The sequence below is a fragment of the Puntigrus tetrazona genome, chromosome 25, assembly GCF_018831695.1.
Source record: "Puntigrus tetrazona isolate hp1 chromosome 25, ASM1883169v1, whole genome shotgun sequence".
NCBI lineage: Eukaryota > Metazoa > Chordata > Actinopteri > Cypriniformes > Cyprinidae > Puntigrus > Puntigrus tetrazona.
The window spans coordinates 1,362,585-1,378,960 of NC_056723.1; the positions used below are offsets into that span (position 1 = coordinate 1,362,585).

At 36.4% G+C, this 16,376-nt stretch overlaps 1 protein-coding gene across 5 annotated transcripts in view; it reads left to right on the forward strand.

The window, feature by feature from the left end:
- coro2bb (coronin, actin binding protein, 2Bb) overlaps window positions 1–10,302 on the forward strand; it is a 12,199-nt gene extending 1,897 nt beyond the window's left edge. For 2 of the 5 annotated variants that reach the window (XM_043228889.1, XM_043228891.1), the window contains exons 2-12: window positions 48–107; window positions 1,180–1,380; window positions 4,842–4,958; window positions 5,029–5,178; window positions 5,251–5,415; window positions 6,195–6,311; window positions 6,383–6,653; window positions 7,762–7,874; window positions 7,961–8,051; window positions 8,196–8,329; window positions 9,574–10,302. In XM_043228889.1, the coding sequence (XP_043084824.1) occupies window positions 48–107; window positions 1,180–1,380; window positions 4,842–4,958; window positions 5,029–5,178; window positions 5,251–5,415; window positions 6,195–6,311; window positions 6,383–6,653; window positions 7,762–7,874; window positions 7,961–8,051; window positions 8,196–8,329; window positions 9,574–9,696 (1,542 nt within the window). In that variant the 3' untranslated portion in view covers window positions 9,697–10,302. The remainder of the gene's footprint in view (window positions 1–47; window positions 108–1,179; window positions 1,381–4,841; window positions 4,959–5,028; window positions 5,179–5,250; window positions 5,416–6,194; window positions 6,312–6,382; window positions 6,654–7,761; window positions 7,875–7,960; window positions 8,052–8,195; window positions 8,330–9,573) is intronic. The other 3 variants (XM_043228892.1, XM_043228893.1, XM_043228890.1) reach the window with 3 other exon arrangements.
- Window positions 10,303–16,376: the final 6,074 nt, after the last annotated feature.

Genomic DNA, 16,376 nt, shown 5'->3' on the forward strand with positions numbered 1-16,376 from the left:
GGCGGCGGCAGATGTGTGTCATTTTCTCTCTCCGTCTTTCTTTACAGTTCGGCGGCCGAAGAGCACTCTGGGATCCTCCGGAGCAGATCTTCATGACCACAGTTAAGGTAAGAAGACTGAATGAAGACATGATGGGGAACTGGAGCAGGACACCAAGAGAAAATTTTGGACGTAAAAAAAAAGCTTCATTAAAATTGTAATAGTATGTCATTCATGCACGAGTAAGAAAACTATAGCATGATATATTATGCGATTACTGCTCAATGACTAAAAAGGTTTTATAATGAATGTATATATGTCTAATTATGCTAGTAATGTATATTTGTTGTTTACTGTACAGTGGCATCCATTAAATCCTTAATAATATATTATTTTGTTGTAAGTAATGCACTATGATGTCTTGTTTTGAAGTGAGAAATAACCACCAATGTTTTTTCTTCTTTTAATTACACGGCTTGATTTATTACTTTAATGCTCAAAGCACCAACTGTTTATTTATGTTGTAAAAATGATAATAACAATCTGAATCCAAGTCTTTCTGCTTAGTAAATGCATCTCACTAATAAGGCTGATTATTAAAATGAAAATAACCTCAACTCCTCCAAAAAGCACGCAACCGGGTTACCCGGCGACGGCCGCTCATTCTTTCTCGTGCTGTCTTTATGTGAAGATATTAATATAATTGACTTCCCTTCTTGAGCGGAGGGTGCGGATGGATTCCCATTGTGTTCGAATCCCTGAAGGTTCGGTTCGAGTCGGGAGCAAAAGAAGGAAACACACGGGGGGCCGAGGCAGGAATTGAGCTGAAACAATAGCAAACAATGAAAAGCACGCCACGGGATGAGAGAGTTTTACTAGTCAGAGTCATTTGTGCAGAAAGCATGCAGGGTGCATGAGGCTGAATGAGATCACATGTGGCAGATCTTTCTCCTGCAAATCCTCCGACTCGTTAAATGGTGTTACGCAATCGTGCAGTCGGGAGAAAGCGGGTCACGCGCCGTGTTTGATCGCTGACGGGAGAGCACGTGGGATGTGGCAGCTGTCAAACCCCGCATCCCTTCGGTTGAACGGGACTGTTCATCCCGGGAGAAGAGTCGGCGTCCGGGATTAACCGCGGAGAGTGTGTCACTATACATAGATTACTAGGTTTGGTCTGTGTAACCGGTGATGTGTTCGTAGATGTCGTGGCACTCCGTGTACAGAAGCTCCAAGTTCCGGCACGTTTATGGAAAAGCGGGAAGCAGGGAGCAGTGTTACGAGGGAATTCCCATCACTCACAGCGTGCACGACAACCACTTCTGCGCCGTTAACCCCAAGTTCCTGGCCGTGGTCACCGAGAGCGCCGGAGGAGGAGCGTTCCTCGTTATCCCACTTCATAAGGTAGAGTTAACTACTCCCCAAACAGCTGAAGCGTGACCCTGCCGTGTGTACTCAAACTAACACAACCATACTGTACGCACTAAAATAAACTAGATTGACTAGCTCAACAACTAAAGCCTCCTGTTCATACTAGAAGTGACTAGTTTAACCAACTGTTTATCTGAAACATAACCATAACGATTTCAGTCATCCAATCAATTGAAAACTATTCATGCTAAAATAAACTAGTGTAACCAATTTAAGAGAAATCACGGTAAAAGAAGCTAGTAACGTTTCAGATAACTAGCTCAACTACTAAAGTGTACTGTTCATACTAAAATTGACTAGTTTAACCAACTGTTTATCTGAAACATAACCATAACGATTTCAGTCATCCAATCAATTGAAAACTATTCATGCTAAAATAAACTAGTGTAACCAATTTAAGAGAAATCACGGTAAAAGAAACTAGTAACGTTTCAGATAACTAGCTCAACTACTAAAGTGTACTGTTCATACTAGAACTGACTAGTTTAACCAACTGTTAATCTCAAACATAACCATAACGATTTCAGTCATCCAATCAATTGAAAACTATTCATGCTAAAATAAACTAGTGTAACCAATTAAAGAGAAATCACGGTAAAGAAGAAGCTAGTAAAGAAACTAGTAACTAAAGTGTACTGTTCATTCAAAATAACTAGTTTAACCAACTAAAACGTGAAAACTATTCATACTAGTGTAACCAATTTAAGAAGCTAGACTAGTTTAACCTAAAACTGTTAATCTCTAGTTTAACCAACTGTTAATCTCAAACATAACCATAACGATTTCAGTCATCCAATCAATTGAAAAATATTCACGTTAAAATAAACTAGTGTAAACAATTAAAGAGAAATCATGGAAAAGAAACTATACTGTGCATATTAAAACTAGTTTAACTAATCGGATATAATGTGCATACTAAAACAAACTAGTTTACCCTTTATAGCTAACTCTGGCACAATACTTTTATTGTGAATTGTCCCTGTATGAATGAATGAGATTAACTAAACCAGTCTATTCAAGTGAAAAAACCAACTAGCTAACCAGTTATTTAACTGTGTATAGTAAAATAAATTTGTTGAACTAGTTGAACAGTCATGGGACTAAAGCATAAGCATAATGTACAATACTTACTCAAACAAACTAGTTTAACGAGATTAACCAACTATGCAAATGAAGCATAAAGTCAGTCAGTTAAAGTGTAGTTGTATTGCGCATATTAGCACAAGTTCAACCATTACCAATTACAGCACATTCATACTATTCACACTAAAAGTAACTAGTTGAACCAGTCGGTTAAAGTAAAATCATACAGTGCATTTGTAAACAATCAGGTGTATCTAAGTATTCAAATGAAACTAAACTGTACTGTGCATATTAAATCTAGTTCAACCGTCCTCTATCCATATTCATGCTGTTCATACTAACAAAAACTTTTTTTAACCAAAGTGAAATCCCACTGTAACTAATTAAACAAGCTTAGCCAACTGACGCATAACCATTATGTGCTGACTAAAATAAACACGGTGCATACCAAAATTTGTTAATAAAACATAGCCATACTGTGCGTTTGAAAACTAACTAGTTAAACCAGCTTCACGAAACAACGCATAACTGTACTGTGCATACTGAAACAAACTAGTTCAACCAACGATTAACCAACGATTTAACCAACTCATCCAACTTTTCAACCGAAGCAAAAGTCACTTAAAGCATGACTACTTTCTACTTACTAAATATAGTTTAACCATCGGATGGTTTAAAGGATAACCAGTGTGTCCATTAAACACTAATCTAACCTGATAAATGAAGCCAAATCTTACGGCGTATACTTAAACTAGTTTGACCAACCAACTTAATGCAGCATCACAATACTTTAATTAAATGCTAAAACGAAGTACTTGGAGCATAATCATTTATCACCTGCTAGAACAAACCGCTTTAACTGCTTTGGTATATACTGAAATAATCTAGTTGTAACAACCAGGGCGAATGCGAAAGTACTAGTTAATCCATCCACACAGTGAAAGCATATCTGTACTACGCTCACTCGAATATACTAGTTTGGTCCGTCACAGTAAAAGTTGTTTGACCAGTGACTATCACATGCTGGGAGTAATCCACGTGTGTGTGTGTGTGTGTGTGTGTGTGTGTGTGTGTGTGTTCAGACACGTGTGTTCAGCGTTATTGATATCAGTGTCTCTCTGGGAGTGAGAGATGGAGACACATGTGACTGGTACAGACGCTCAATCGGCCCTCTGTTACGCTTCTGCTACTAGTTAGTTCAGTCCTCAAGCGCACACACTCCACCAATTCAAACACAACTCAGAAATGCGTTTTATTAAACTTAGTGAATCAAACGTTTTACTGTTAGCAAACCAATGCTAGTTAAAGTCATGCGTCTGCTCAGATTTCTGTGGGACCTTATAGCGCCACCTTCTGGTGGAAATGAGAACTTAAATATAGAAATGAGAAATTCAATAGATAAAAATAGTATTAAACAATTATTGTAGGGTGACAAAAATACATTATACCTTCTTAGTGAAAATGCAATACCATGCCGCATTCTTCAGCATATTTGTATGGAAAATATTATCGGTTATTTTCATTAGGCTTTTTCTATTGGTTAAAATGTAAAATATGACGCGTAATAAATAAATGAAAGACAAATTAGATCAAAAGTAAATGAAATAACGCAAACGCTGATTTCTCAGTAGCTATTTAATATTCATTTAAATGTATAAATAATCAAAATATTATATAGCTTTGGTTTATTTTTCAGCTTTAGTAACTTTAGTAATTCAACTTAAGCGTGTTTTATTTCAGCACGTTTTCAATGCATTGCTTCTATTTTCAAATGTACATATTGAATTAATTCTGAAACGTTTTTAATGAAATAATTTTTAAAATAAATTTGTTTTAAAATAAACTGTTAATGTAATATATATATATATATATATATATATATATATATATATATATATATATATATATATATATATATATATATATATATATATATATATATATATATATATAATTATATTAACAATTTATTTACATTACAATATATATATATATATATATATATATATATATATATATATATATATATATATATATATATATATATATAAACCATAAAAATTATTTAAAATATTAAAAAAAATATATAAAAAATATATATAAAAATATTTTTGATCTCACTCATTTGTATGGAGTTAAATATTTCACAGCATATAAAACCTATGTGTGTCCTTTTTATTTAGTGACCCATGTCTTTATTTACGTCAGTGTTGTGCTGTGCTCACTTTTTTGCCAAACCTTGTCGGATTGCAATTGTAGTTTTTTAATTTGCATTAATTACATGTTACCAACAAACAACACCAAGCTTTGACTAACTCTCCCGGTCTAAATATGAGCTTGCTGTGTCTCAGCCGGGGAGGATAGACCCTCATCACCCCAAGGTCTGCGGACACCAGGGCGGTGTGATGGACATCAAGTGGAGTCCGTTCATGGACAACATCATCGCGTCCAGCTCCGAGGACTGTACGGTGAGAAACTGACCAGGTAACTTTGGCGGCGATGCCGACGACGCTGAAGCCAGTGACCTTTGACCTCCAGGTGAGAATCTGGCAGATTCCCGACGGCGGTCTGAGGAGGAACATGACCGACGCTCTGATGATCCTGCTCGGTCACAGCCGGAGGGCGGGGCTTGTCGAGTGGCACCCCACCTGCAGCGGCATCCTGCTCAGCGCCGGATACGACTGCAAGGTAACCGCGGCAACAAGAAGCAACTCGTAACTAACCCGCCGTGACCCGAGTGACAAACCCGTGATGTCGCAGATCCTGATCTGGAACCTGGAGGAGGGCGTGGCTGTGAAGATGATTGACAGCCATCCTGACGTCATCCTCTGTATGTCCTTCAACACTGACGGGAGTCTGCTGGCCACCAGCTGCAAGGATAAGAAGCTGCGCATTATTGATCCACGCTCAGGGAAAGTTCTGCAGGTGAGATATATATATCCTAAATTTGTTTTTGTATAATTCAGATTTTTTTTTAAAAAGTTTTGGAATGATTTTAGTAGTTTTTTCTGAATAAATATTAGCATTTTGATATTAATTAAATTATATTTAATTCATGACTTGCAATGCTATATTTAGATTATATTTTAACCACAAATGATTGTTTAATTAAATATATTATGTTATTACATTTTATTCTTTTTTTATTCTTTTTATTAATTGTCATTATTTAGATTTGCTGCCATGGAATTATAATCTTTCTAAATAATAAAACATTATGTTTTAGCATTTATATTTTAAGCGTGCATGTTTCTTGAATTAAATATATTATGTTGCAAATAAGTTCTATTTTTGTGTCGTTTTAATTTGGTGTCGCAGAATTGCAATAGTAAATATAAACAAATAAATATATTTTAATGCGTTTAAAAATAAACCGTTTTATTTTATAATGCAGTTAATATATAATGTACACGCATCTAATGTAATATTTATTATTATATAATTTATATATATATAAAACTATGCATTAAATGAAATTTCTTTGGTTTATTAGAAATTCTGTATTTTACTTTTACATCTAAATTTTAACTATACGTTATCTTTAACTAATATGTGTATAATTCAGTAGATTTTGTTGAAAATAAATGTTATCTTTGCATCATTTCAGTTTGTTATCGCTGAATTGTAATTTATATGAATGCAAAAATATCTGTACATTTGAACTAAATGCATATTTCCAATTTGACGTGCATTTTTTTGAGCAGGAAGCAGACTGTAAAAGCAGCCGAGTGAACCGCGTGGTGTTTCTGGGTAATCTGAAGCGGGTCCTCACCACGGGCGTCTCCAGGTGGAACACCAGACAGATTGCATTGTGGGATCAGGTAGGGTCTAAACCGATTAGCGCCACTAGAATAAGTGGAGAAATGCCTTCAGAGCCGATCTGAACCTGCAGGAGGACCTGTCCGCTCCCGTCACGGAGGAGGAGATGGACGGCCTGTCCGGAGTCCTCTTCCCTTTCTACGACGCCGACACACACATGCTCTATCTGGCCGGGAAGGTGAGCCGCTCTCCTTTAAGACGTCCGAGTCGTGCAGAACTGTGTCTCATCCTGCCGTCACGTCCGCAGGGAGACGGGAACATCAGGTATTATGAGGTGAGTGCTGAGAAACCCTTCCTGCGGTTCCTGATGGAGTTCAGATCGCCCGCTCCGCAGAAGGGTCTGGGTGAGATACGGCCTCCAGAACATCAACACACAGCGTTTCATTTCAGAATCGAACTGGTTTAGTATTAAAATGGTGGTGTAAATATTAACACATAAATTATAAACAAATTAAATTATGAAGCACATGAAGTAAAATATATAGATATTTTATATATATATAGGAATAACTGTGATGATCGCATGCAAAATAAAGGTTAATATTTGTTCTGTGTATATTTGTAAGTACATGTAAGTACGTACACATGCAGTATATGTTATGAAAATATTTGTATGTATTTACTGTAGATTATATATGACTATATTCATATAATTTATAATATGGAGAAATATATTCAATATATAAATGTAATGTTTTTTTCTGAAATATATGCATGCGTATTTATATATCCATAATAAAATGCACACACACACACACACATACATATATATATATATATATATATATATATATATATATATATATATATATATATATATATTTTTTTTTTTTTTTTTTTATTATTATTTATTTAATTTATTTTTTCAAATTTCTCCTTATGGATACAATAAAGAAAAAGTAAAAGAAATTGAGGTATAATATAATATAATATAATTAGACAAAATTACATTATATGGTGTTTTTCTGTAGTTTTTAAGTTATTATTCAAGTAAAATATAATACAAAAATATAATAATAGAAGCGATTTTGAAAATAAAAATGGGAAAATGATTGAACATTACTGTTATATTACACTTTTATATTTGCATTGGTTTATTTCATACTGAAATATTAGGACAAATTAATGAACTCGACATTGATGAGGTGTTTCACAATTATTCAAACATTTCCTCAAGTTTTTATCGAGTTATTTTTGAAGTAAAATTGCATTTCAAGAAAACCTATAAGAAATGGAATCAATAAAAATTCTATAACATTTTTTTATAAATTGGAGAAACATAGAATAAAATAAAATAATAAAATTAAATAATAAAATGTAAATTAAAATAATTAAAATCAAATTAAATAAAAAATCTATTAAAATCAATTAAATTAAAATATATAAAAAAAAATTTTTAATTTAAATAATGAAAAGGTAAGTGGATGAGTCTGATCTGATGTTGGTGTGCAGGAGTGATGGCCAAGCGCGGCGTGGATGTGAGCGAGTGTGAGATCTTCAGGTTTTATAAGCTGGTGACTCTGAAAGGTCTGGTGGAGCCCATCTCCATGATCGTCCCGCGCCGGGTGAGCGAAACCCCCAAGACTGACACCACACCTGCCCTGAAGGAGCTGTGTTCAGCGGTGTCATGTGTTTTGTGTGTCCGCTGCAGTCGGAGACCTATCAGGAGGATATCTTCCCGCTGACGGCGGGCACGGATCCGGCTCTGTCGGCCGCTGAGTGGCTCAGTGGGATTGATAGAGGTGACGTCTTCATCTGCATGCATTTTAAGGAACGATTGGATAAATGAAGATGCGTCGGATCTGTAATGTCGTCTGTGTGTGTGTGTGTGTGTGTGTGTGTGTGTGTGTGTGTGTGCGTGCGTGTGTGTGTGTGTGCTGATACAGGGCCGCTGCTGATTTCTCTTAAAGAAGCTTATAAACGTCCAAATCCAGCGGGTCTCAGAGCATCTAAACGGGACAGACGGACAGTAAAGGGCATCGATCTGCTGGAGAACATTTCGCCAAACACAGACAAAGAGGTGTGTGTGTGTGTGTGTGTGTGTGTGTGTGTGTGTGTGTGTGTGTGTGTGTGTGTTACTGTAGTAGATTTGTTCCGTGCTCATGAAAGAAGACTCTCTGGCTCAACAAGGCTGCATTTATTTGACCAAATATGCAATAAAAATGGTCAAATTTAAAAATATTATTACAATTCACAATATGTTTTCTATTTAAAAAAAAAAAAAAAAATATATATATATATATATATATATATATATATATATATATATATATATATATATATAGTAAATAATATTTTTACATATTTACTGACAGATAACTTCATATAAAAATTATAACTTTATAATATATATATATATATATATATATATATATATATATATATATATATATATATATATATATATATATATAACTTTACTAAGCATATTACATGTACATGCACAACGCACTTATATTAAGTCTAAAATGTGTTTTAATGTCACTTTTGATGAGGATTGTATGACATTTGAATCATTTTAGACCTTAATGCAAATCTGAAGTGTTTTGCAATAGTTCAGCAATACCTCTGCACAGTTTTGTATTCACCAGTTTAGTAATATAACAAAAGCACAACTGCGGGACATTTTTATTAAGTACATAAATATAAAAATGCATTTGCGGTATGCTTAGCGTGCAATAAATGTATGGGTGCAAAAGAATCAAAATAACAATAAAATCCCCTTCAGAGTTGTCCAAATGAAGGTCTTAATGCATATTAATAATCGAAAAATTACGGTAAAAAATTCACTTTTTGGCTTTGCTTTCCGAGTCGGCAAACCTTTCTGTGCACATGTTATCTGATATTAAAGCGTTCGTTCTGTGCATTTTTCACTATTTAAGTATTATTATTAATTAGACAAGTAAAGAAGCAATTCTTACGTAAAAACTAACTGATATTTAAATGTGTTTCTTATAGCTGGATGAATAATGTGTTAATAATAGAGAATAAATGTGTTTTTTGTCACTATTTGGGGGTCTTCAGATCAAATCGGTGCTTCAGACAGTGTTATAAGTCATTCAGCATTTCAATATGTCACACTATAATATTTCCCTGTTTTGTCTTCTTTTGATTTGAATCTATGAAAAGCCACTTTGAGTTTAAGTTTGATGATCTGTTTTAATATAGGGCTGATCCAGAAGACTCCATTTGCTCTCTATGTAATTATTTGATGTTTAGGAGAAAGAAAAAAGCGAGATATTAAGGAGACTGTTCTGTCTCAAGCAGCTCCTGAAGACGGTCTACAGGCAACAGGACGAAATAAGAAAACTTAAAGATGAACTCGGAGGAAAAGACGAGAGAATCAGACAACTGGAGCTGGAGCTCAAGAACCTGAGAAACACGTGACGAGCAAAGCATAGCTGCTAGTTTGGCTAAAAACTATTTTTAATGAATTTATGGAATTAAATAACGTTATTGAAGATGGATGCACGGCTTTCAGTTTTGGTTTTAGATGGACAGTTCACCCTAAATTTTTAATTCATGGATTATTTACTCACTCCCATGTCTTTCGAACCAATATGACGACATTTATTTACTATAATAACAGCTTTGAAGTGATAGTTAGCCTTTACTTTCACCTCAACAGAAGCTCTGATATTGAGGTAAACAGGCAAGTAGTAATTCATACTGGTTTAGGAGGACATATCGGTAAGTATTTGATGAATTTTCATGTTTTGGTGAACTCTTTCCTTAAGATGCAGATGTGCGAATGAAGTCTTGACGTGTAAAAACTTTTATGATGTGCAGATGTGCTTCTTCGTCTGTAGAGGAAGCGTGTGAAGTTCTTCCGGTTGTTTGTCAGAAGATGGCGCCAAAGGAGAGAGCAAACTCATCTCAAAGTCTCAATCCGCTTCATACACGAGATTTGTGCTCGTTATTTATGCTTGTGTGATGTGAAGTGGGACATGATATGTTTACTCGACAAATAAAATACTGCTTAACCACTGTGAACCTGTTTTATGTTCTATTATTTCTATTTACTTCAAGAAAAGTAGCTTTAGCGCTATTAGCATCCGCGCCAATGGACGATAAAGTTCTAGCCTATTTGTTTTAAGCGCGCGAAATTCGCACTTTTTAAAGACAGGATGCTGATTGGCTGTCAGCGTTTCCATGGTTGATTAGCTGTAATGAAATAGCCCCGAAATCGTTTCAACAATATCGATATGGTTTGGGCTTCCCTGTTATCATAGAATTATAATAATAAAACTTGCCTATGGGTCACTTTTTGCCATTGTGAGGTTTATTTTTTATTTAATATCACGTGTGAATTGTTATGTACGTGGGGTAATCTGGTATGTTTATGTATGCGATGGCGCCATGACATGCGCGGGAAGTTTGTCAAGACATGATTGGAGCTGTACATTTAATTCATACCTCAGGCAATGTGTGCCTGCATTATTTCGGGGGACCCATTTCCAAGAGACTTACGGTCTTATGGTCTACAGCCTCTCTTACATTTCATTTGCTTTTACTGGACTCATGGCTTTTTTCGATTAGTAAATAAACAGTTGCGGAACCCTTAGGGATGATAGCTGAAATCACCATATGGCAAACTAGGCCACACAAACCACCATGAAAACAAAACAAATATATTGAAATACTAAATCAACTAGCCGCCCGCTAATCTAATGACTAGCATTAGCGAACCAAATGGGTGCAGTAGCCTACAAAGAGTGACACGCTCATCATTCCTACGAATGGGTTCAGGAGCATTTGTGTGGCAGTTGTGGAAATTATAAGGTTCAAAACTTTTTAAAACGATCTGTGTACGTTGAGAGCTAGTAAATCAACCTGTTTGCTGAGAATAGAGTGTCTTAAAGCCTGTTTTTGATATCTAAAAAAGGCTTAGGCCTAATCATGAGTGATGTCTGACTGTAATCCATTCCTTAAATCCCAAACAACATATTAATCAGTTCATCTAAATTTCAAAAATAGCTTATGGATGTATTTCAGACTTGAAAGTAAATATCTGATATATTTTTCTCACTATTATGATAAAGCTGTCATTCACTTTTTAGTTAATTTTTCTTTCTCATCTAATCTAATTTTGTAAATGACCGTTCTTTTTTTAAAAATGTTTTCTTTGGATTTTTTCACAATTCCAAAGATAATATAATAACCTAATCTATGTTTCTTGCTAGCTAAATCAGTCTCATATCATACTTATAGACTGGCTATCAAAAGCAACTATGGTTGCAAGTTACATTATTACTAATAGAGACGTCTATATAACGTCAGATTGACGTTGAACATGATGTCGAACAGACATTGCATTTTTATTGAAATGAAAATTGGGTTGACGTCAGTATTTGACGTTGACTTAATGTTGGATGTTGGTTACACAAACTAAAAACAATGAAATTCAACGTCGGGTGAAGTCTGTATTGGACATCAATTTAACATTGACATTAGACTTTTGAATTTACGTTGAATTTCGACCAAAATATAACCAAATATCATATGTCGTGTGCCTGCTGGGAACGAACATAGTTAGCTAACTATGCCTTTTGGAGCACTGATGATTCGTGAACCCGCTCTGAAGATTCACAAACTCGCTCAGAATTTCAGCTCTAACTCAAACGATTGACAAACCTGCTCCGATCAAAGTCGTGATCTAAACGATTTGCGCTAAACGATTTGATGCTCCACGATTAATTACATGAGGTTTGATCCAAATGGAGCTTTTCGAATGAGTGAATCATTTTGTGATGCATTCGGAAATGCTCAACATGCACATTCACAAATCACTCTACATGCCTTTTAAAATCAATCCAAGCGATGCAGAAATTCGAAAATGAATGGCTTTGATATGGTTTTTGCTCGTAAACCATATTCAGATGGTGTAACTGGTTTCCCGATATTGGAACACTCCATTAATACGATTTGAGAATGATTAGAATTATTTCAGATGATAAAACGACGACATTGCTTCAAGCAGCAGAATGTGATGGCGCATCGGCGAAGAAGGTAATATAATGATATAGTTCATTCAGGGAGTAAAGGGAGCAGGGCTCAGAAGAAAGGTTAAGAAAGATCCAAGACGCTCTTATTTATCTCCAGGCTTCGTGTCCTGCATGTGTATCTCTCACCTCATTTAGATTGAATGACGGATTGGTGTAAACAGTCGCTGAAGGTCTGTGCCCCACATGCAAGCTCCCACAGCATGTGTCCTGGAACGCAGCAACAGCACTTTGAAAGCCTCCGCCAAAGACTTGTAGAAAATGTCAGCGATAGTGCTCTGGTTTCACAAAGAAAGAAGAATTCCTGTCATTTTGTCTAGCCGTGGCCAGAATGAAATCACCTCCAGCTGAATATCTGAGGCTGGAATCCAATATCAGAAGATGAACTTCGGCAATATCTTTTACCCGGAGCTACCACGATGTGAGCTAATTATAAAAAAAAGAGAGAGTGCCTTGGGAAACAAAATAAAATGTAAAAGTTTCCCTAAAACGTGCGTTATTCATTTATATTTTTATATTAACCATAACCAAATCTTTAAAACACAAAAAGGAACTTTTGCGATGATGAACAGGCCCATTAACTGGTCATGTCCTGAAGATTTAGTGGTTACTGTGTTAACTATTTCTTTTAAGTGTGCTGTGTTTTACATATACAAACGTGCCCCAATAAGATATTTTATTGACGAGTGCTAGAAATGACATACATATAACAACACAATGAACATTTTCTCTGATAATATTTCATGCAGTTCTGTCATGTGTTTAAATTCGTCTATTTACTCTGTGTTAAACTGTTGGTCTATGTCTGTTGGGTCACTGTGTTGGGTTGTTTTTCTACTATTGGGTAGTTTTTGTGTAACCCAGCTGTTGGGTTAATCCCACTGACCATTAAAAACTATACACCAGTCCTCAGTTTCCCCGGGGAACAGCAGCCCATCGCCGGCTCAGATTTTAGCTTAAAAAAGACGTCAGGGAACCGTTTAATACACTTTCTAAAATGCTTGATAATTAGTTAAATGCATGAAATATATGAAAATAACCCAACGCTGGGTTTGTCCGTATTTGACCCAGCGTTGAGCTACCAAAATAACCCAAATTAGGTTGTTTTAACCCGGCATTTTTTTGGAGTGTAACAATGGCGGATCTCGAACGGTTTGTTTTGATGGTCTAGTCGGTTGAATGGGTTTGCACGAAACGTTTCGCGGTTTATTTGACCGGTTCACGTGCACTTAATCGCTGCTGCCGTGTCTCACAGTGTACCCAGATACTTTGTAAACGATTTTCTGGATGAGGTGGATGCAGGAAACTAAACTTTACCATTTCTATCAGTTTATTTCATATCATGAACTCTGTCCTGCAGGTAAAGACGGTTTATATTCACGACGAAAAAGAGTAGGTCTATCTGTGGTCTAGTACTGATGAAAGGCTAGAAACATGAGCCTTTAAGTGTCTTGCCTGCTCTAATATCGGTCAGACCTACTCAGCACACATTGGTCTGCTTTTTCGAGATAATATGATCGCTGGCTGCCAAGATGAATTACATTGTAATCAATCTTCACGACTGCGAACGATGTCGTGATGTCTTGGTAATGAGTTGGTGAGCTTTTAGTTATGAGATGGGCTGGATAATGGCCTCGTCTGATCTGAGGGACAAAATCAAGCTGAAATGCTGAAAATGGAGGGAGAAAGAGCGACAGCTTAGTAACGCCCAATGGAAACGCGATCGTCGGTGACATAATCTGCTTTCGTTTGGCCGGTTTGATGATAAGAATGTTATCAGTGTCATTAGACGTCTTGGAAATGGCAGAAATAATGACCAGAGTGCCTGATGCATTGCATCACGGGGAAACTGCTCAGCTCCAGACGACATAATTGAAGTAATAAGCTCGGCAAGCATCAATCAGAAGGCGCTGGAGGAAAGATAAATAATGCGAAAACAAAGTATGAAGCATAATTAAGCATCCTTTTCTTCTTTAAGTTGCACTAAAGAAAAATGTTGTTAGCAAGTTTGCATCCTAAGGATATGCAAATGTACATATGAGCCTATCAAGATCATCAAAACCGCCTTCGAATTACAAGCTGATGAAATAATAACAGCTGCACAGCATTTTATTTGATTGTGTAGTGATTCAGATGTCCTCGGCGCAGTCTGATTTGATTCGTGGTGCCATTTCTGATACGTACGAGAGCAGACTTTGAATTATGAAACCGAACGACATTATCTCGCAATAAAAGGTGAGATTAAAGGTGAAGTGCATACATTTTTTGGATGCTTATGAATGTTCTCGTATTATTGACAAACCATTTGTAGGTTTATTGGAAGACCGTGTAGCAGACCTGTCTCAAAAGTGAATATGAGGTGCTCAATGCATCGTAAAAGAGTTTACGAGGTGCGAAGAGGTTTTCCTGGGAATATTTTCAACGACGAGGGAAGGGTTTGAGGGCATGACGAGTTCAGCAGGGGCGCTTGAGGAATTTCTCAGTAGGTTGATACCCTATAACTAGAGAAATGTTTTGGAGTTTGCGTTTCTTGGCAACGTTTGGTGAGCTTTATGTTTAAGCGCTCGTTCTTGGTTTGTTTTAACGTTTAAAGAGTTACGCAAGCTGTAGGATTGTGGTGCACGCATTTCACAGACAAATCCTAAAGGGAAGTGAGCGCTACATGTGATAAAGCATATAGGACAGCATTTCCTTTAAGAGCTTTCCTGTTTATATGACCGTGCTTGTTAAAAATCCTTTTCGCATGTGAACGTTTAACAAAGTCGTCCTGCTGGGTGAATTGTTGCGCGGACGTGACTGATTCGGGTTTATTTGCCGATGCGATTCACAGCAAATCGGATTCCAATGAAATTCTTGAAGGCCGCCGTTTCAGTATTGGATTAAAGGTCACGATGACGCCGGATGAACAGGACGCGAGGCCTAAAATATCCTTTTCCAGGCATTGTGTTTGACAGCATTCGCTCTGAATTTAAGAATGCGTGGAAGGATGTACCTTTAACCACCGATATACATTCAGGGTTCAATCGAGGCACTGTTGACCGGTAGCTGCTTTCTGTGTTTTACCCTCCTGAATCGATACGGCCTGTCCTAACGAACCTCTCCGAACTTTATTAGGTGGATCAGTCAGACTAATGTGCTTTTATAACTTTATTACATCTCTCTCGCGGCTGGTATCTAGTACATGGCGTGCCATCGAGTCACTGTCCAAAGTATAAAATGGCAAGACTCAAATGAGACGGGAAACGGTACATTTTATGTTCTTTTGGAATGTAATATTGCTTTATGAGCTGTGAAGGATTTGAGGGGGCGTTTTTAAAATGTCTCTCATAATCTGTTTTATATCTGTAATTAAATACTAATATTTAATAATATTGGCTGCCGGTTGATTTTACCCAAGCGTTATTTCTTCCAATAATGAAATAATCCATTTTGACGTTCCTGTTGACGTCCTGCTGTAACCGGCTTCTCCGTAATTCAATCAAAAAACAAGCCGGCCAATATTATGTACATTTTTATTGATTAAAATGGTTAGCACTTTTTTAAAAAATATATATATATTTTTTTTTTGAGGGTAATGTATGAAATGCATAATTAAATATTTATCATTTTGCATTTCGCGTCGTAATTTAATGGGGAAAATAATTCTGAAAACCTCAAAACTTATGTAAATGCCCCTGAAAAGCACTGCGGATAAGTAACGCTAAAGTTCACACGGGTTTACATCAGACTGATTTATGCATCGAACTAAAACAGAACGACATTATATGATAAGGTGCAGAATGAAATAAGCGTAGCCCGCAGCTCTAGCCGTGATTTATGGAGGCGAGGGGGTCTGTGATTTATTATGGAGGAGAAGACATCACGCTTTACATGCTGATGCTGTTTTGCAGGGAAGGAAAATTACGCTGGGCGTCTCAGACCGGTCTATCCATCACCGCAGCGCCAAAACAGATGAGATTGAGTCTGAAGTGTCCACAGAAACACCTGTTACTGCAAAATGCCATGTATGCATTATAATACACAATCAACGCTCGCTCCCTGGTGAGCAAACAAACACTGGGGTTA